General features: G+C 36.8%; 1 protein-coding gene across 1 annotated transcript in view; it reads right to left on the reverse strand.

Annotated features, from left to right (window-relative positions):
* Positions 1-21,264, reverse strand: part of PTPRN2 (protein tyrosine phosphatase receptor type N2) — a 666,056-nt gene that overhangs the window by 91,698 nt on the left and 553,094 nt on the right. Inside the window, exon 14 of the mRNA XM_063301899.1 lies at positions 4,959-5,153. Coding sequence (XP_063157969.1) covers positions 4,959-5,153 — 195 coding nt within the window. The remainder of the gene's footprint in view (positions 1-4,958; positions 5,154-21,264) is intronic.

Genomic DNA, 21,264 nt, shown 5'->3' on the forward strand with positions numbered 1-21,264 from the left:
AGGGAGCAGCAGAGTGCAGAGGCCAAAAGGGCAAAGATGGGGGAGAGAGAGGCAGGTGGGGGGAGGTGAAACACATGCTGTAGTTATAAATGCGGGCTGGTTGCTGAATTTTGATCATGTGACTGTGGGGGCACTGCAACAGCCGTAACTTTGACGACCGATTGTAACTACCATTCATTCAACTCCAGGACTACTTGCTTACCTCTTACCTTTCCTCTTCACATATTTTTCTGGTGTTCCGGAAAAATAAACAATCTCCTTAAACTTTGCTATTACTGCTTCTAATAAAAAGTTATTTTGTCTGACCGTCATCTTTCATCTTTCAATTTTTTCCTGAATATTTATTTTAAATTTAGTGATCTTATTTGTTACATTTTCCCTCTCTCTCTCTCCACACATCCTTCCAGTAGCATTCTCAAAATGTATTACCATTTCAGCAGTCCTTTTCTGAACCCTAACAACTTAATGTGTTGTTTGATAACCTAAAAAAACCACAGTTCACTCAAGTGAACTGATACCATCTTAATGCTAAATTCATCAGAAAAAATGTATGAATATGTAAAGTTTCCAATTTTAGATTAGTTGTATGTTGATTGCACATTAATATCATAATGACTTTTAAGCATATTTTATTTATGTATTTATTAACAAAATTTCTGTATCACCCCTGTCTAATGACTTCAGTAATGGTATAAAGAAGAACCTCAACATAAACACAGCAACCCAATATACACGTGCAAACAATAAAACAAAGATAAGATGGTTCCATACTAGCATCAAAATCCAGAAAGTCCATTTAAAAAGGAAAGTTTCCTAAAAGCCAGAAATGGGCCAAGTATTTCTACGGGCAGCATATACAGTGTCAGGGCCACTACAGAGAAGACCTATCTTCTGGACCATATCCCAATTATTTCACATGGGGATGGGACCCTAATAGGCCTTCTCAAAATAATCTGAAAAGATGGGCAGAATATTTTTCAATGAAGTAGTTCCTAAGGTAACCTAATGCCACACTAAACACTGTCTAGTTTAAAAGTAGTAACTAGGACTTTGAGTGGGTCTGGAAAACAAGTTGCAACCAGTATAATGACCATAATGACAGAATAGTGCCAGAATATGTTTTTCAAGACTCAGTTGTTAAGCTACTTTTACCATAATCAGATCCAAGTATCAGCATACTAGATTCTTGTTTTCCCATTTTGCCAAGGAGAACAAATAATGTGTTGGGATTGGGCTTCAAGAGAGTATAAAGAGTTATGAACTACGGCACACTAAAAACTACACGCTAAATTGTTGTGTGCATGTATATTTATTTATTTATTTATATTGCTTGTATGCTGCCCATTCCCACAGGCTTTAGGCAGCTAACAATGTAAACATGTAAAATACCCCAGGAAACCCCAAATAGATATAAAAACAAATACCATGTGCCAGCAACACCTCCTTCCAATCAAAGAGCACCCTCCTTCTTTGCAAGATGGAACAGCTGTTTTCAAAGTTTTCCTGCAGCCTAGGAGAGATGAGGCTGATCAGATTCCCACCGAGAGTAAGTTCCAAAGAGAGGGGGCAGCCATCAAGAATGCCCTCCTTCAAGGCACTGTCAAAAGACTATCCTTAGGTACCAGGAGGGAATTGACCCATTTTAATCAGACAAGCAGATTAATACAGGAGAAAGTAGTTTCTCAGATAATCTGGTCTGGAGCCATATAGGGCCTTAAAGGTGACAACCAACACCTTGAATTGCATGCAGAAGCTGATGGTAACCAGTGTAGCTCCAAAAGCAGTGGGGCCAGCTGAGTATATTGAGATATATCCATCACTGTCCAGGCCACTGCACTCTGTACCAGCTGTAGCTTTTGATGTTCTACAAGGGCAATCCCATGTACAGTGTGCTACAACAGTTCACACAGAGGTCACCAGGGCATAAATGAGTGAGAGCAGAGCATCCCGATCCAGGAAAGATTTCAATTGATAAACAAGATGTAGCTGTGCAAAAGCTCTCCTAGCCATAGCTACCACTTGCTCTTCAAGCAGGAGCTTTGAGTCTAAGAGAACTCCCAAATTGCAGACTGCCTCTGAGCAAGGAGTACAGACCAATTCAGGGTCAAAGATGGAATTTCCCTGGAATCACTGGGCCAGAAACCCAGACCTACTTCAACTGGGAGGGATTCAACTGAAGTCTGTTCCTCCCTGTCCAGACCCTGACAACCTCCAAGCACTGGGTCAGCACTTGTAAAACATTACCTATTTGATACAGAAATATAAAACTGGGTATCATCAGCATATTGATGATACCAAATCCTGTGTGGGTAGATGATCTCCCCTGGAGGTTTCATATAGACATTAAAAACTGTAGGAGCGGAGAGAAGAGAGATTCCCGAGTCACTCCACAAAGCGGAGGTATCCAGATAGAATTCTTCTCTCTACACACACCCCCCAAACTGGAACTGACTTTCCAGGAAGGAGGAGAATCACTGCAAAATAGTTCCCCCCCTCAATCCTTTGGAGACGGTCCAGAATGATACCATCGTTGATGGTATCAAAAGCCATGGATGATGGAATCAATGAGGAGTGGGGGGTGTTACTCCCGAGCCTGGTCTCTTTGAAGGTCATCTACAAGTGAGACCAACAGAGACTCTATGCTGCTTCCTGGCCTGAACTCTGACTGACAAAGGTCCAGATAATTCACTTTCTCTGAGACCGTTTGCAACTGTGTGTCCACCACTTTCTCCACAACCTTTCCACGAAAAGGAAGGTTGGGGACAGGTCTATAATTGTACAAGCCAGTCGAGCAAAGGACACTATCGTCTCCTTCAGAAGTAACAGAAACACCCTTTCACTCAAAGAAAAGCACTGATTACTGCTCAGATCCAATCTCCTGCATCATTAACCAATCATGAGAGGCAGGGATCCAATTGAGAAATGGTGGAACTAACACTGCAGAGGGCCCTATCCACTTCCTCAGGATTCACAGACTTAAAATGATCCCAGATCACTTTACAGGACAAAGCCCCAGTCATCTCCATCTCCACTGCCCAGGTGGACTAAAGTTCATGTTGGATTTGAGCAGTTTTCTCTATCAAATGCTGTGAAAATTCTTCACAGCTTTCTTGCAGACGTTGGCAAATATCCTTCACTAAAAGTGAACAAGTCACGTTAAAAAGGGCTGCTGGGTAGCACTTAGCTGACACAATAATGGCAGCAAAATATTTCTTTTTTGCAACTCAAAACACCACTGTGGGTGAAGATTAAACTTGTACAGAGTCCAGTCAGACTCAAGAAATGTCTTCCTACAGCAGTGCTCTAGGCATATCTCCTATTGCTTCATCTACCTGAGCACATCAGTAAACCAAAGAGATGCAGTAGATCTATGAACAGGGAGATGCCACTCCAGAGCAACCCAGTCCAGTGCCCCAGACAGCACTTTATTCCATCGAACAACCAAAGTCTGAGTCGAGCTGTCCACCAGATCCTCAGAAAACTCCCCAAGAGACCTCTGAAAACCAACAGGATCTATGTGGCACCTAGAACGGACTGATACAATATGCCCTTTCCTTACTGCAGAGGAGGAATCAAACTGCAGAACTTCATGGCAATCAGAGAGTGATCTGTCTATAGCAAGGGGCAAAGTTCAATGCCTCCCATTTTCAAATCGGCTGCATCTGCCCTGAGACAAAAGGCAAATCTAGCATCCATGTGTCAGGCACTCAGTAGGATGGATCAGGTCCATGGCTGACATGGCAGCCATAAATTCCCGGCCTGTTCCAGACCCCTTGCTGAGGGAAAGTAAATTGAAATCCCCCAACACTATCAATTCAGGGAACTTCACTACCACCTCAACAATCAGGTTGAGCAGCCCTGGAAAAGGCATGGCTTCTTCAAGGAGCAGCCAACAAATACAAAAAAGGGGTCCACACCACATCCGAAGCATCCTTGCCTACTTCAATCTGAATACTGCACACTTCTTAAACAAAAACCGTGAAAGTTATTTAACTAGAAAAGCTTCTTATAAATCAAATTTATAATTAAAAAATTGACCAAAGCAGGTTTGGACTAACAGAATAGTTGCTTATGAAAAAGAGATAACAAATTCCTTGTAATGCAACAGGATCTGAAGTATTATACAGATATACAACAGATTAGAGGAAAGCATTTTTTTTCTCATAGCACAAAATATTTGAAAGTATTTCATAGGTTCTAGCATTCATTCAACTACACAAATAGGTACGTTTAGGCTATCTGTCTTAAACCTGGAACCTTTTCATATTTCAAAATATGACTGTGTACAAATTATATTTCATCCATTTGATTCTGTTCCCTAAGAATGTTAACATTTCTAAGGGACTATACTGAAAATCATTGCAATACTTTATTTTACATTTTTAAAAAATGAATTCTTTTTCCAGCTCTGCTTGAAAACATGTACAAAAGAATTTGTATTAGCAAGTTATCCCTACATATATCCATGACTGGAACTAGACACCATTGTTCCATGAGAAAGGGCAGTTCCCTGTTCAAAGATAAGCCACAGGCTGCAGCTGCCTGGATACATGCTTATGAACCGATTTAATAAAAAAGAAAAAAAAAATTTGCTAATAAAGAAAGGTAAAAGTTAAAATGATGGAGACAATAACAGAAAACATTTTTATAAGTTTAAACCTTGAAGTTCAAATTCCTTTAACAAGTTTTATTTACTCCAATAAGAACCAGATTTTATTACAGTTTATAGATCCCGTAACAGACACAATAGAAATTAAATTAATATTACTTTAAAAACCAACACAGCAACAAGAAGCAAAGCCAGAATAAATATGCCAAAGAAGTGTTTTTAATAAGCGGATATTGTTGTTGTTGCTTTAAAAATCTAGATTTGCTGTACTTTATGTATTGCTGTGCTCTCTATTGATCAAATAAATTCAAATAAAAGGTGAAGCTTTAATGCTGCTTCAGTGCCTTACCAATATCATGTGACCAGTGGAGATGTCCATATTAGATTGGACTGGTTCTTCACACCAGGATGAAGTGCTGCTTCGAGTAGAAGGACTTGGAATAGGTCCATCACTACACTGTGAAGATATGCTATTAATACGAGAAGCCTGTAGAGGCTCTGAACGATCTGATGTTTTCACTGCCATACGCTGACGGCATAGTTCCTAGGAGACAGAAAATAACATAGGATTAAAATATAGTATTGAAGGAATCATCTGTGAAAACACAGATTGAACACATGTTCACTCTATAGTACATACAGACTGAACTCTGTTCTGAAGTTGGAATGTACAACTGTGTACCAAACTGTAGAAAAACACGAACATTTCCATGTATCTGTAAGCAGGACTGCAGCCAGTATTATAACTACATTTCCATAGTTAATATTTGTCAATTCTTTAAAAATATAAGATTTGAAAAATATACAAATTAAAGGCTAAAATATGACCACTGCAAAACTAATTTCAACAGAGCAACTCTGAGATAAATTGTTATGGAAAGAGTGTCCATTGTATTCATCAAAATAAATTTAACACATTTTCTGCCCATTTCAATTTAATATGGTGCACATTGTGGGTTGGAAAATTCAAGTAAGTTATTTAATGCTACTCTGAATCATAATAATTATATTACACATATTTTGTGGGTACCAAGAATTAGGAAAGGTGATTTTACCAAGAACTTACACTAATGGCACACTGCATTTAATAAAGTCAAAATTAGCCAGAATCTATATAGATTCTAAAATATAGATTCTGATTACCTTTGATTTATAAAAATAATTAGAGCAATTATGTTACATTTCAATATTTACCTGAACAAGTAGTGCTTAGAACGAATAAATAACAGATATATCTAGCACAAGAAAATAGTGGCAAGGAACAAATTTTTTAAAAAGTACCTTTACCATTTCTAGAACTAAGTTTCTACTAAGTCAATAATCTTTGAAAGAATTTAATCAGTGTTTCAATGGATGACCCTTAAAGCTGCTAAATTATCCAAACACAGATAAATAAATGGAAAAATAAATCATTGTCTGTTTTTTAAATTTCCCCACTTTGACGTTTCAATATATGTTTACATAAATGGCATGTACAGTGTGATGAAATTTAAATTTCTTGGATTTTTATGAGTATAAATGAGACATGAAAGGGCATTTTACAATATTTAGAATCAATATTTTATTTTTATGCATTCATTTATTCATTTATTTTATATCTCACCACAATCCAATACAACTTTCAATGGTCTATTATACAGCTTTCATTCTCATTTTCCTTCCCATCTATTTCACATCAAAATACAAACTAGAGAGACTTTTGACACTTACATGGCTTTGTCTGGGATATCTGGGCTGCAAAAATACAGTTCTTTGGGGAGTAACATTATCTCTTCCCCTTTCTATAAAATATATTGTATCTGTGTGTAATGTATGCCCACAAATACATACATATGTTTTATTATAAAAATGATTTATAGTGGTAGATTTCTAATTAGCACTTATCTTAATCAGCTCATATCTTCTATCCCAACCATTATAAACAAATCTATTTTTTGTACATAAAATGTTGTGTTAGCTCCACAAAAAACAGCTTAGTGCTAATTTACTTTCTGGTACTTGGTTTTTTAATTATTAGGGTGTCAGACCGTGAGTTCAAGTCTTCATTCAGTCATGGAACCCACTGGGTGACTTCACACCAATCACTTCCCTGTCCCTAATCTACCTCAGAGGGATGTTTCTATGAGGATTAAATGAGGAAATGTACAGTACCCATGAGAGGAGTGTACCCATATACATCGCCTTCTATTCCTTAAGTGAAAGACAGAATGCAGAAGTAGTAAATACTGATAACAAAGAGAACTCTGCCTGCCTACCACAAAGAGCATCATCTACAAACAAACACCTGTGCTCTGGAATGAGGTTCTCCCTGAGATCCAGGTGGCCCCCAGCTTCCTGGTATTTTGGAGGCTCTTCACCCAGGCCTTTGACAGGGGTAACTGCAGCCCCCTTCTGGATAGCGTGGGTTTGCTTCTTAGTCTTGCCCAGTTTTTGCCATCTTTTGTTCCTTGTATTTACTATTGCATTATTTTTATTGTTTTCTGTGTTTTTATTTGCAAATTTTATTGTCACTGGGAGTCAAATTGTGTTCAATCAATAAATCTTGGGGGAATCTTATATTTTATAGGAGTACAAAATGTATTTAGGGAAAAAACCTGAAACAGTAAAAAAAGGATAACTGAGCTGTCACAACAGAGAAGCAAGTAATTTGAGAAGACCCTTCTGAACAAATTTTAAAACATGAATAGGCTTATACTGAGAGATAATTTATTTCCTCTGAAATATATTATTATGTTTAAAACACTGTTGATGTTCACTAAAACCACTGTGTGGGTCATATGTATAGCTTTGTAACAGTGAAAACATTAAAATCTTCATTGTCACTAAATAAACTGCTAGAGTAAGAAAATATTGGTGTAGTTTGCACTTCACATGGAGCCATTGTTTAATAATGGTTTGTTGAATAATCAAGCACTGGCTGAGTTGTAGAAGTTACAAACCACCAGAGACAAACAGGGATGTCTGCCAAGTAGGGTCAACAGCATCAGATGGTAGGCGTGACCAAGCAATCTAAACCTACCCCCTTTTAACACGTGTCACATGCATCACATACATATAAAAAGAGGCAATTGTTGTCATACATGTTACTTAGATGCTGTTGTCCACCCTCACTGCTGCCTGCTAAGCTAAAACCAAATAAAATATATTAAGGCCTAGCAGGCTGAATAAATCCAGCTACACCTGCCTCTTGCTTTGTGATCTAAACACAACTTGTTTCAGCCAGAGCATATAAATGTTTATACTGTGGTGTGTATGTATTTGCCAAAGAGTGCAATGATTCTAACTAATCCACCCATGTTCTAAATTGTGTTGAAACTGATATGTGTCTAGACCTACGGCAGAGACTGCTCTCAACTGGCAATTCAAAGTAGATATTAATATATGATTTGACAGTATTAACTACTGTACTAGCAACCAGTGTAGTATTTTCCTATGGTCCTGATTATGAAACAAATGGGTAAAACTGTCCATATCACAAAAGCACATACAAACAATTGAACAGACTGAAGCATAACATAGATTTTTACCGGAGATAGAACTTCTTATACAACACTGCAAATGAGAATTTTTCACATAGCTTTCTTATTGAATAGAACTATAATTTAACAAGAACTAAATTGATGTGCACAACTGTTCGATTAGCAAGTATTTATTCACAAAATACCTGTACCTACAGCTCATGCCTGCCTAGAACCATAATTTTTATTTTATTATTTATTATTGAATTTATACCCTACATTTCTGTTTATCCAAACACCAAAAGCAGCTCACAACAATAAAAAATAATTGAAAACAAAATAAATCCTATGAAAAACAAAATTGCAGTAATCAATTAAAATTAAAAAGCTTGGAGAAAGAAATGTGTTTTTGCCATCTTCCTAAATACTGCGAGAGTGGCAGCCAAGCATACATCCTTCAGGAGCCTATTCCATAGCACTGAAGCTAATAAGAGAAGGTGCTTTCTCATGGACCCAGTAGCTGAACTTCTGACAGTAAGGGCATTCTTCAAAAGGCCCCTCCTACATAATTGGGCAAGTTTACAGATGTGGCCAAAGCATTGGTACCCCTCTACTTTTCCCCAAAGAAGTCCAATTTACCATGAAATAAGTTGAAACCCACCATTCTTTATTCCATAGTTCATAGAGCAGGCACTTTGGTTTCCACGTATGATTTAACATATTCTTATAAATAATAAAACAAATTAAATTTGTGCAGGGCACAATGAAATCAGAAGATTATCAAGGCATTCTGGAGCAAAACGTAATGCCCAATGTTAGAAAGCTCTGTCTCAGCTGCAGGTCATAGGTTCTCTACCAGGATAATAACCCAAAACATACATCTAAGAAAACCAAGGAATGGTTGAAAAGCAAACATTGGGCTATTCTGGCCTGCTGTGAGTTCTGATCTGAATCCAATAGCACATCTATGGAAAGAGCTAAACCTCTCAGCTGAGAGAAGGAACCCATCAAACCTAAAACAACTGGAGCAGTTTGCTCAAGAAGAGTGGGACAAATTGCCAGTTGGGAAGTGTAGAAGTCTTATTCAGAGCTACAGAAAGCACTTCATTGCAGTTATTGCCTTAAAAGTGCACACTATGAAATATTAGGTTAGAGGTACCAATAGTTATGTCCATACCATTTTCTTTTATTATTTACAAGAATATGTTAAGTCATACATCAAAAACAAAGTGGCTGCTCTATGAACTATGGAATAAAGAATGGTGGATGCCATTTACTTGCACCAGTTTCTACATTTCATGACAAACTGGGATTCTTTAGGAAAAAGTGGAAGAGTACCAATAATTTTGGCCCAATACTTTTGGCCAATTCTGTATACTCAGAGAGGTGGTCCTACCAGAGGTAGACAACTGGTAACCAGATACATGTTTCAGGCATCACTGTATGATCCATGTATCTTGTTCTAAACAGCCTAGCTGTCACATTTTGCACCAATTGTATTTTCCAGATACTTTTCAAAGGCAGCTCTATATAAAAGCACATTGCAAAAGTTAAAATAAGTTGTAACCAAACTGTGGGTAACTGACATTTAGTCTGACCAACCTAGGAAGAGTTGCAGTTGAAGCGCTTGCCGTAATTGTGCAAATGGTCTCCTTGTCAGAGCCACTACTGCAAATCCAGTGACAGCTGGATATCAAGGAACAGTCCCTATAATTAACCTACTCTTTCTGGATAACTGACCCTATCCAGAACAAACTTCACTTCCATCCTACAGTCCTTACCTACAGACTTTTTCCTTACCAACACCACCTCCATCTTGTCTGGATTTAATTTCAACTTGTTTTCCCTCATCCAGCCCATTATCAAGATTAGCCAATGCTCAAGGGGTTTCAAGACAGAGCTGGGTTTAATCAATATACTGATGGCATCCCACTCCACAGCTGACATGACCTCCTCCTGCACTTTTATGCAGATATTAAGTACCATAGGATATAAAATAGAACTCTGTGGAACTCTGTAGCTTAAGAGCCAAAGTATTAAATTCTATTGGGTCTGTCCCAATAAGCAGGACCAGAAGCACCACAGAACAGAGCCCTAAGGTTCAACCCTGCTAGGTGGACCAGAAAGATAACATGATCAGTGGTACTAAAAGCTGCTTAAAGGTCCAAGAGAACTAGTAGGGTGGCATATTTTCTATTTCTATTTTCTAACATAGGTCCTTTACCAAGACAACCAAAGCTGTCTCAGTACAATATCACAGATGAAACTCCAGTTAAAATGGCCTCAGAAAATGTATTCATTTGAAGCTGTGAAGCCACACCTTATCCTCATCCTTGAGATCTACAAACTGAAAAGAATCCAAATGAACCTGGCAGATTTCTGTCAAGGTTACCATCCTGTGACCTGTCCCAATACTGGAGTTCATCTTTAGGAAATCTGATCAACTTTGACTGCAAACAGCAACGATAACTGCTGTGAGCCTCTGACTTTTCTGTCTGTCTGTCTATTTCAAATTTCTATCATCACCCATCTCCCCAAGAAGGGGACTCATTATAATATGTTTGTACATATATTTTCTAGCATAAATTGACATTTTTTTTAAAGCATGGAAACAAGCCAGGTCTTAGAAATTAAGAGTTGCTATTTATTCAAAGCAAAACAGCAGAAATAGAATAGCATTAATTTTTCTATAAATGTATTTTTCTGAAGAAATATAAAGTACTTCGAATAGGAAGGGGGAGGCTTAACTTCAAAGAGACAGGAAATTATAACTGATATGAAATAATAAATCATAATGTATAATGGGAAAATTAAACTTTGTACCAAGCAGTTCAGAAACAAGTCCAAAACGACAACTGCTGTATCAACTATAATTGCTTCATATACCCAGGAAAACACAACTATTTACCTAGGTACAGAATGGAATGTCTAACCAAACATACTATTTCGAGTACACAAAACAGATACACTTAAGCAATGCTTATCTCAGTGTAAATATTCTCTCTCTCTTCTATTGTCAAAAGCAACATAAAATAATACTTTTTCAGATGAGGGACAAGTCTTCCTTCTCAAAATACCATGTTGCCCATTAAAGTCAACATCCAACCAAATTTTAGGAATCTGTTTAAATTATATCTTTTCACATATAAAACAGCAAATTCTACTCAAACATGTATTCTGGCTTTACTTCTGAAAACTAAGATTCTGTACAGGCTTCATGGTTGGTTGACTCAACCAAAATTAGATGATGGCAACCTTGTTGGCCAACGATTATTACAAAGTAATTATAAAAGTCATGTATCACACAACAATGAACTGACACCCTGAACATTAGAGGAAACTGAAAACTAGAACTATCAAGTCATATTTATTTATTTATTTATTTATCATATTTATATTACTGCCCATCTCACGCAATGTGACTCTGGGGAGCCTATAACTGAGGAGCCTTATGATGAAGGTGAAAGAATAAAGTGCAAAAGCTGGTTTGCAGCTAAACCTCAAAAAAACCAAGATTATGGCAACCAGCTTGATTGATAACTGGCAAATAGAGGGAGAAAATGTAGAAGCAGTGAAAGACTTTGTATTCCTAGGTGCAAAGATTACTGCAGATGCTGACTGCAGTCAGGAAATCAGAAGACGCTTAATCCTTGGGAGAAGAGCAATGACAAATCTCGATAAAATAGTTAAGAGCAGAGACATCACACTGACAACAAAGGCCCGCATAGTTAAAGCAATGGTGTTCCCTGTAGTAACATATGGCTGCGAGAGCTGGACCATAAGGAAGGCTGAGCGAAGGAAGATCGATGCTTTGGAACTGTGGTGTTGGAGGAAAATTCTGAGAGTGCCTTGGACTGCAAGAAGATCAAACCAGTCCATCCTCCAGGAAATAAAGCCAGACTGCTCACTTGAGGGAATGATATTAAAGGCAAAACTGAAATACTTTGGCCACATAATGAGAAGACAGGACACCCTGGAGAAGATGCTGATGCTAGGGAGAGTGGAAGGCAAAAGGAAGAGGGGCCGACCAAGGGCAAGATGGATGGATGATATTCTAGAGGTGACGGACTCGTCCCTGGGGGAGCTGGGGGTGTTGACGACCGACAGGAAGCTCTGGCGTGGGCTGGTCCATGAAGTCACGAAGAGTCGGAAGCGACTAAACGAATAAACAACAACAATCAAATTATCATTCCTTTGCAACCACCAGGCCTGTTAACACAACCACGTTTTAAGGGATTTCTGGAAGGTTGGAAGAGATGGGGCCAATCTTACTTCAGAGGGGATGATGTTCCACAGGGCGGGTGCCATGGCAGAAAAGGCTCATCTCCTGGGTCCTGTCAAATGTAACTCCTTCACAGACAGGACCTGCAACGTACCTCTTCTGCCAGATCTGATGGGACAGCAGATATAATCGGGAAGAGGTAGTCCCTCAAATTTACTGATTTTGTTATGTCACATTTTTAATTTACATTCCATCTTTCCATCAGCAAATGGCATTCAAGAAGGCTTAATGGGACAGAACAATTCTAATGAATTCTTCATGTGCTTACTTTCCTGGTTTAGTTTTTACCCCAGGGTTTCTTAACCAGGGTTCTGTGGAACCTTAGGGTTCTGCAAGACGTCACTAGAGGTTCCCTGGGAGATCACAATTTATTTAAAAAATTATTTCAAATTTGGGCAACTTTACATTAAAAAGGTAAGTTTCATTCTTTATTTTTAATTTAAGAACACTATTTCAAGGGTTCCTCCTGTGTCAAAAGGTTGAGAAAGGCTGTTCTAGCCCCTTAAAATAGATTCAGTGTAAATCTACTCTAAATATTCTGAAATGGCACTCTCAATTTCACTCTACATCAGTTTTAATCTTTACATGCTAAGGTGAAAATAGGCTTCCCCAAACAGCCTGAAATGGGACTGGAAGGGCAGACTGAAGATCCAAAATTCAGTATAGCCCTACTACCCTGTTGCCTGCAGATGTGTTCAAACAATTCTGAGAATCCTCAGCCAGCATGTACCAGGATTTGTATTCCAATACATATCCAATACATATAGAGGCACCAATTGGGGATCTGGCATAGATAGATAGATAGATAGATAGATAGATAGATAGATAGATAGATAGATAGATAGATAGATAGATAATTTAAGTTCACAAGAACCAGCATTCTTCATTTTGGTTTAATTTACATTGTAAAGTTTGCTGGAGCTGCCAAGTAGAACCAATTTGTCTATAGATCCAGCTCTATGTTTTTACAGTAATTGCTTGAATCTGAATAGAAGCCCTTCTTTGTATATGGAATGTCACTGAGAATCCTGGAGAAGTGACTAGAATACAAAATGGTCATAGGAATGTCAGTATCTAAGATGAAAGATAAATTCATGTTTCTCCCTGCTCTCCACTAATGCTCAGTTTATAGCAGATCTTGAAGTTCATATGGCAGGATGATTAAGGCTTTTGGAAAGCATGGCAGAACTGCAGCACAGTACACAGAGTATATCAACCATTTCGTTGTAACAAATGCTGTTTCTTATTTTCTGAATACAACTGAGGCAATCAGGCAATTCTGTACTGTATTTCGGATTGCAGTCCTTCATGCTCCAGTTTGAGAAAGTCAAAATACCTACTATATATGCTATCTACTGTGCAAATCCTTGAATTAGTTGTCAACTCTTAACAAATCCTCCAACGGCTTTCCTAAAGTTGCAAACTGCTAGGTATGTCTTCACTTGCTTTTTAGAAAGCATTCCTTATAAAGTTAATAACAAATAACAGGACATTTATTTCCATGACTGATGTACTGTGGTTTTGCTCAATATCAGTTTGCATAAGATCCTCTGTAACCAATGCTGAATAGAATTCACTTCATATAATTTGTGTGTAATACATCATAAATAAGCATGACTGAAAACTTCAAATCCCATTATAATTAATGGTAAATAAAGTAATTCTTTGATAGGTAAAGCAACCGTCCAATGGAAGATTGGATGAAAATATTTAATTCTGAGATAATTTGAAGGTGTCGGTATTATTTGCTTCTTAGTAAATACATTTCTTCTGTTTTATTACATGGCCTGATATTTATTCTTCAGTATATATAAAGTCATGCATCACACACAAGGGAAACTAGTATGTGTCAAAACCACTGCAACAAAATAAATATTCAAGAACAGCTTCAAATGCAATGAATTTAATGCTGTACTTTGTTTTTTGGCTATAACTTCTAAAAGGAAAAGTGATAATCCTGAGCATATCATAATGCATTTTTTAATGAAGCCAACCTAAAAAGAAAAAAAAAAGCTAATTAAGAAAAGCCTGTTTTTATTTTTTTTAAGTCAGCTTTGAAGTATTTCCATTTTTCAGCAAGCTAATGGCTTGGTAAGCAGACAGGGTGCTGAAATGAATTTCTGAAGAAGAATGAGTCACTCTATGCATTTGTCATGCAACACTAATGTGAAAAGCAGTCCAGGTTTTTTGAAAATTAATATCCCAATCTGTTTAAATATGAAAACCAGCTAGGTCTCCAGTCTTTGGCAGCTACAATTAAGCAAGGCAAAGGTGTAGTTATTGGCAATTGTTGCTTCTCAGATTATAATCAAAAAGGTAATCAGAACATTGTTTGCAATATACAGTGCCAGAAAAGACTGAATAGGACTGGGCAAAAGTAGTGTAATTCACTCCTTCTAAAATCTTTTCTATACACAACAGAGCTTTGGTTTCCCTTAAGCTGCAAAGAAGGAAAACTGGTTAGTCAAATACTTTTGAATTGTCAACGTGGAATAGACACGTGTTGTCTATACTACTCACCAATTCTTATCTAGAAGCACCCACAGGATCCCATGCTTTCATCAAAATGCTTTTGTGCAATAGGGCTAAAGCCTGAGTCGCAATACTGCTTCATCACTCTTTCCCTGTGGACATCTCTGTTCTTATGCACAACTTAAGACTTCTACATTTAAGACTTATGTCACCGAGCATGCGTGTACAAATGCAAACCCCTCAGAAAGGTAATAAAGTTTTTCTTACAGATTCAAAAGCTACCTTCAGTACTGCAGAAACCCATCTGCCTAATTCCTATACTGGTTAACCCGGAAGCCTGGGCTTCAATTGGTTTTAGTAATACTGTATTGATCCAAAGACCCGGATTTCATTTGCATAAGATAGCTTCTAAAAGTGCAGATTTGTAATATCCTTTGCTCAGCAAGTCCACATAGATCCCACCCTGAAAAAGCAGCTCATATTTGGGCAACTGTGACACAAAAGAAAAGCAGGTCCATATGCTCCTAAGACAGAGTCAGCAATACATGTATTAAAATAATTAGCACCTTGACATAAATAGCAGAAAACAAGACTCGATTAGGGTGATTATCTCATGGTAATTGCATCACAAGGTATTCAATGTACAATTCTTGTTTATGACAAGCTGGTGAACTCTGTTTTGTAGATGCTGCTGTTTTTCAAAGCAAGGGAAAATCTACTTGAAGCTTAAGAAAGAGACAATCTACCTGAAGCTTCTCCTATTCAAAAGATTCTCAGTTAATATCATCTCTATTTGTGGCATATTCCATTTCTTTCAACTCTGCCTGCAAAGGGCAAGTTTCTGGCCATCATGCCAATATTCCACCTTTCTACCCTACTACTGATAGGTTTTTCATCCCTCCTTTCTCCAATCACAGAGTGCTTTTATATCATCATCATCTTGGGAAGTAGGTTAGGTTTATAAAGATACTACAAAGTAATTAATGAGTTTCATAAATAAGTGAAGGTTTTAATCAGAATTGTCCCATTCATATCACACCAGCAACTGTAGCTCTGGTATAAAACATAGATTGATATGACCCATACAATGCCAAAGACGTTTAAAAAAATTAAATTCTATCAAGTTCTCTATCAAAGAAAAAAAAGCTATGCAAGAAATACAAGTTAAGAAACAAATATAGGACTTTAAACATATGATTCCTGTATCATATCATACATTCATATAAAAAAATTGATCGGTGGTCAATATGCATCCCGAGCATATATCCACACAAATAAGGAAAGAATAAGAACTATATAGATTTATAGGACACTAGAGAAAAAATAATGCATTCACATGAATGAGCATGTACATAACAGATTTTCCTGAGAAGTACCATTTCCTACATTTTTATAGTTCAGAGAATCATCAAATTGAAAAGAGAAATCTTGAACACAGTGGGCTGAAACTAAACTGATTAGACCAGCTAAAATCAGTGGGACCGTTAATAACTTTTCATTAACTAAAGTTTTACTGATTTCAAAGGTCTACCCTAAGAAGTAATATATCCGGATTCAGCCTATTGTCAATAGCCTTCTTGATGCAGAGTAGACCTATATATAAGCTTGTTTGAACACTTTAACTCTTCAGTTAAAAAAAAACCTGAATATCATAATTCCTTCTATTTTATAGCTGAAACTTGAAATATGGGTTGGGGGAGAAATGTAAACTCTCTAGCATTTTGAGAAGTCATACTGAATGAGATTTCTTGGATCAGTAGATCCTGGATTCCCTATTATATATACACACAGAAACCTTACACAAAAGAGATATAATATGAAGAAAAACAGTTTTATTACTTTTATATTATTCCTTCAAACTATAAAACTAATGTAACTCCACAGTCAATACAGAAGGCAGTGGTTTGTATCTAAGAGATCCATCCTAACTTATGTTCGCACTGTTTTTAGGAAGGTTCAGTGATAGAAAGCTCCTTTCCAGAATTTCTGATTCCAGTTACTTCCCTTTCTACTTTCTGAATATGTTCACTTCACTTCACTTTACATTACTTACTTCCTTAGGGTATACAAGCGATGTAACCATATAGAAAGGTATTTTTTCTGTCAACAAAATACTTTTTCATTTACAGTACAATTAGAGCGCAACCACTATGAGCTGAAGGATAAGAACTTGCTTGCTAAATATCTTCAGCAGGGGGCAGCATCACAACATTTCAAACACCTTGCCTGTGATTTTCCTCCCTGATATAAGACTAAAAATTCAAGCACTGCATTTAATTCAGAATTTCTCAAGATTTGTAATGTTATTTGTTTGACTATCCTAGTAGATGCAATTATGTTCCAGTCCTATCATATCTCACATATTCCTAAATCATTGAAAAATATTCAGCCTTAATTGTAATATGATTTCTTGACACAGTAAAGCAAAATGTTTTGTTCCTTTGGTGTTTTTATGTGTATAATTTTGTGAAATGTCAGCTACTTACAATCAATCTTTTGATGAGCAGCCACTTACAATCAATCCAGTAACTAAATAAAGAGGAAGTATGCAGACAGAATCCTGGGGGAGAAAAGGGAAAGACAGCAAGGACCCTTGAAAACCTATTTTTAAGTTTCTCACTTTCCTTAATTTATCATTAACCAAAAATAGATTCCCAGAACAGCAAGAACAAAGAATTTTATTATGCTGCACCTCAGTGTAAAGTTCTAGGCTGCTATTATTCCTTTTATTGACATGTTTATAATTTATATAAAAATTAAATAAAAAATTTATTATTTATAATTTACCCATCACCATTTGGATAAATGCCATATTACTCACTCTGTGTTTAATATACTGGAAGTGGCAGATAAAGCCTAAACAATGAGCGATGGATATTACAAGCTATTATTTACAATTCCTTGCTTGCTATCCATCTCACTCGAAGTTCTTTATATTGTTACAAGACAGAGAAGTAAGTATGCTATATGTATGTATATCTATATATGAGAACTAGTGCAGGGTATGCTCAAGAACTGTAGTGTAGAGCAGGGAGATGCAGCTTCTAGTCCTTCCTTAGACAAAAAAGCTGGCTGAGTGGCTTTGGGCCAGTTATTCTCTCTTAGCTCTAGACCGGGAAATAAAAAAAACATCTATCAACCTGCACTGGACCAGCATGATAGATTATGGCCCATAACCTTCAATGAAGTGGACTGATTTGGGATAACAACAACAACAACAAGTGTGTATGTATGTGGGTACAAACCCACACATATTTACTTAATATCCAAACCTATCTCCTCCTTCCAAACCACAGTGGTTCAGTTGATCCTATAGCATATCTACTCAAGATCTTGAGAAGCTTCACAAGAACGCACATTATTTTCATCCTTCTCAACAGATCCTCAAACCAAAGTAGGCATTTGTTAATATACTTAGTTTGATATGCAGATTTCCATTTTAACCTCTAGGTGCCTACACACCATTCAGTATAAGTTACAACTACTTATAGTCCCAATGTAATAGAATATAATAAATGTATATTCAAAATAATAAAAAAAATACATCAGGTATACAAAGGCAAAGACCATCAATAAAAGGAATGCCTTTACATAAAAAGTAGGTATTGTACATCAGGAAAAAGCATACTTTTCACAAACAGAAAAAGACAGAATACAATTTTTCATAACAGTATAGGAGTCACTGAGAAGGCCTTTTCTTACCACCACCACCAACTATGCCCTCACCTTAGATGGAAATACAGAAAAAAGCCGTTCTGTTTGATCTTATGGAGCAGACAGGATGATTGGGAGAAGTTATCTAAACCAGGCCATTTTAAAATGTGGTAAGAAAAGAGAGGGCTTTTTGGTTTCAGTTAGTTCACATAAACAACTCTATCCAAAAGTGACATACTAAATTCTCCACATGCAGAATTAATTCATTATATTTATACAAAGGAATACTTTTAATTTCTAAAATTAGTGGTGCCAGAACTTACACATATTCTATGTTCTATGTTCACCCAATTTCCAGAATTAGTAGGTAGAAGCACTCTACACACAGCCTCTTTCAAGTTACATTGCAATGAGTACCAAAAATGGGTCACTTGGATAGTGCACCTTTCTTGATGAAAACTTCCTGTACTGGCTTTCAATCATTACAGTACTTTGTAGATAGTGGAATAACACCTAAGCATAAATTCATGTGTTCTTTTTTCTTTTTGACCTCTTTATTTCTTCATGCATTTTTGTTGTTGTTGTTGTTGTGGTTGTTGTTGTTATACCTGTAGTTAGGTTTAGAATATCCTAAATAGATGTTGCTTGAATTTCAGAACCCTCTTTTTCCAGGATGGACAGAACACTGACCACAGTACCGTTTATCAGTCAAACAGACACAAAATGTTTTCCTACTGTCTTTACTCAAACAGGTTTGCAGGCTTTCATAATGCTTCCAATAATTTAATGTGCAACTAAAAACAACAATGCTCTTATCTAAAATAACTTTTAAAAAATATTTCAGCGCACTACAAGTATGACAACATGAGCTTAGTAAATAAAGGTTTTGTCATTCTTTAGGCAAGAGCTAAAACCAATCAATAGACCACAAACAGAAGCAACACTATATTGAAGTTGTCTCAGCATGAAATTTGCAGTCAGTGGTATATGTTGGACTGGACTGGAAATTGTAACAAGAACATTCAGTATTTTACTGGCAATGATACTGAATGGAAAACACTTTCCCAGTTATGTACAAATGGAGCCAATTGCATAGTATTACAGAAAATTTATATTTGAGCAATGCCATCTACAAAATACAGAATAGGCAGGGTGAAAAGTAATTATAAACAAAAAACGTAAGACTGATCTTACAAGAACTGGGTAAAAAAAATTCTGATCATAAAATGAAAAGATTGCTGCTCTAAACTATAGCTTTCCTCACTCTGATGTATATAAAGTAGTAACAGCCAATGGAGTAGAAAGAAGCTTAAAAGCAACCTCCCACATTGTAACTAAAATTGCAAAGCTTCCTTTAATGCAACAGTTCACTCTGCAATTAGGAACTTAAGAAATTGCTTGAAATAGCCATAAAATAATCTTTACTCAAAGGTGTCACTCAAGCTCAGAAATACCTCTTTGTATAACCTTTTGCTTTTAATTTCATTTCATATTCAGGAGACTTTGCATCAGATTATGTTTTCCCCCAATAATCAATCTGAAAATGTATTTATTTTATTTTGTTGAATTTATATCCCAGCTTTCCTCCAATGTGGCATCCAAGAGAACCATCCTTCATTTTATCCCCATACCAGCAACTATATGAAGTAGGTTAAAGTTGGCTGACCTAAGAGAAACACTGGCCCAAACTCAGCACAGAATTCCAAGACTAAGGATGGACTTAACAAGACCTAATTTGTTCTAGTTCAATACCTTCACCACTACACCACTGTGGCTCTCATTGATGATGAAAAAAAATGCAATAAATCTCACAAAATACCCTGCCCTAAAACATAGCCTCACAACATACCATCTAGACATTATATCCCAGGAGTGAAGCAGACCACTTTTCATGAAATTGAATTAAACCAATAATCACTTTTGTAACTCTGCACTGAGGCTACCTTTCCTCTATGGACATTTCAAGAATTACACAGAACATGTTTTCTATCTTGTCAATCTATAAAATTAATTGTTAACATATAAGGACCTCCTATCTACCCTTTCCCCCCTTTTTATTTCATATTTACATCATTTTTCCTATGTCTGATTATTTATATGAATTTAGAAAGTCAGTTAGACAACTAATATGTAATTATTACAACACATACTGCTTTTTGGAAATCACTCTCACCTTTCATATGGGCCTGAAAATGATACCCAGTTTTTATAGCATTAAATACAGAACGAGCTTCGTCTGATAAGAATATTTTCAAATGAGTTGAGAGATTAAAAAAAACATAATGTCCTACCACTGAAATCAATGAGATGGTACTCGTTTGAATACATAAGCAATATATCATTAAACAAATACTACTTTTCTGCTAGCACCCAGCCTACCTTTATTGATGCTGAAAAGGTAAGCAGCAGGGTTGTGTGTTGTTGGTGACCACCAGGAAACTATAGGTTGGACTGAAATGAAATGGGCAATGACAAACCACTTCTGTATTACTGTTAAGAAAACTACATCCCTGTGTAGTGATATGTAGTCACCAGGTGTCAAGCTCAGACTGAGTTTTTCTTTTATAAACAGTTTCAGGACCAATCCCATCAGGAGATAGGCTGTAAACCTATGTATTGTGATGTAGAGGGCAGAGGGAATGGCCTTGAGGGACAAGAGGAAGGGCCGCTACCAAGACAAAGGTCAGGTAAAAGAGAACTGAGTCCAGGGCAGGTCAGGTAAAAGAGAACCTGAGTAAATGTCTCAGACAAGCCCCACCCCTAGTTCTCCAGAAGATAAAGGGAGGGGG

Source organism: Candoia aspera, chromosome 4 (assembly GCF_035149785.1).
Source record: "Candoia aspera isolate rCanAsp1 chromosome 4, rCanAsp1.hap2, whole genome shotgun sequence".
Taxonomy (NCBI): domain Eukaryota; kingdom Metazoa; phylum Chordata; class Lepidosauria; order Squamata; family Boidae; genus Candoia; species Candoia aspera.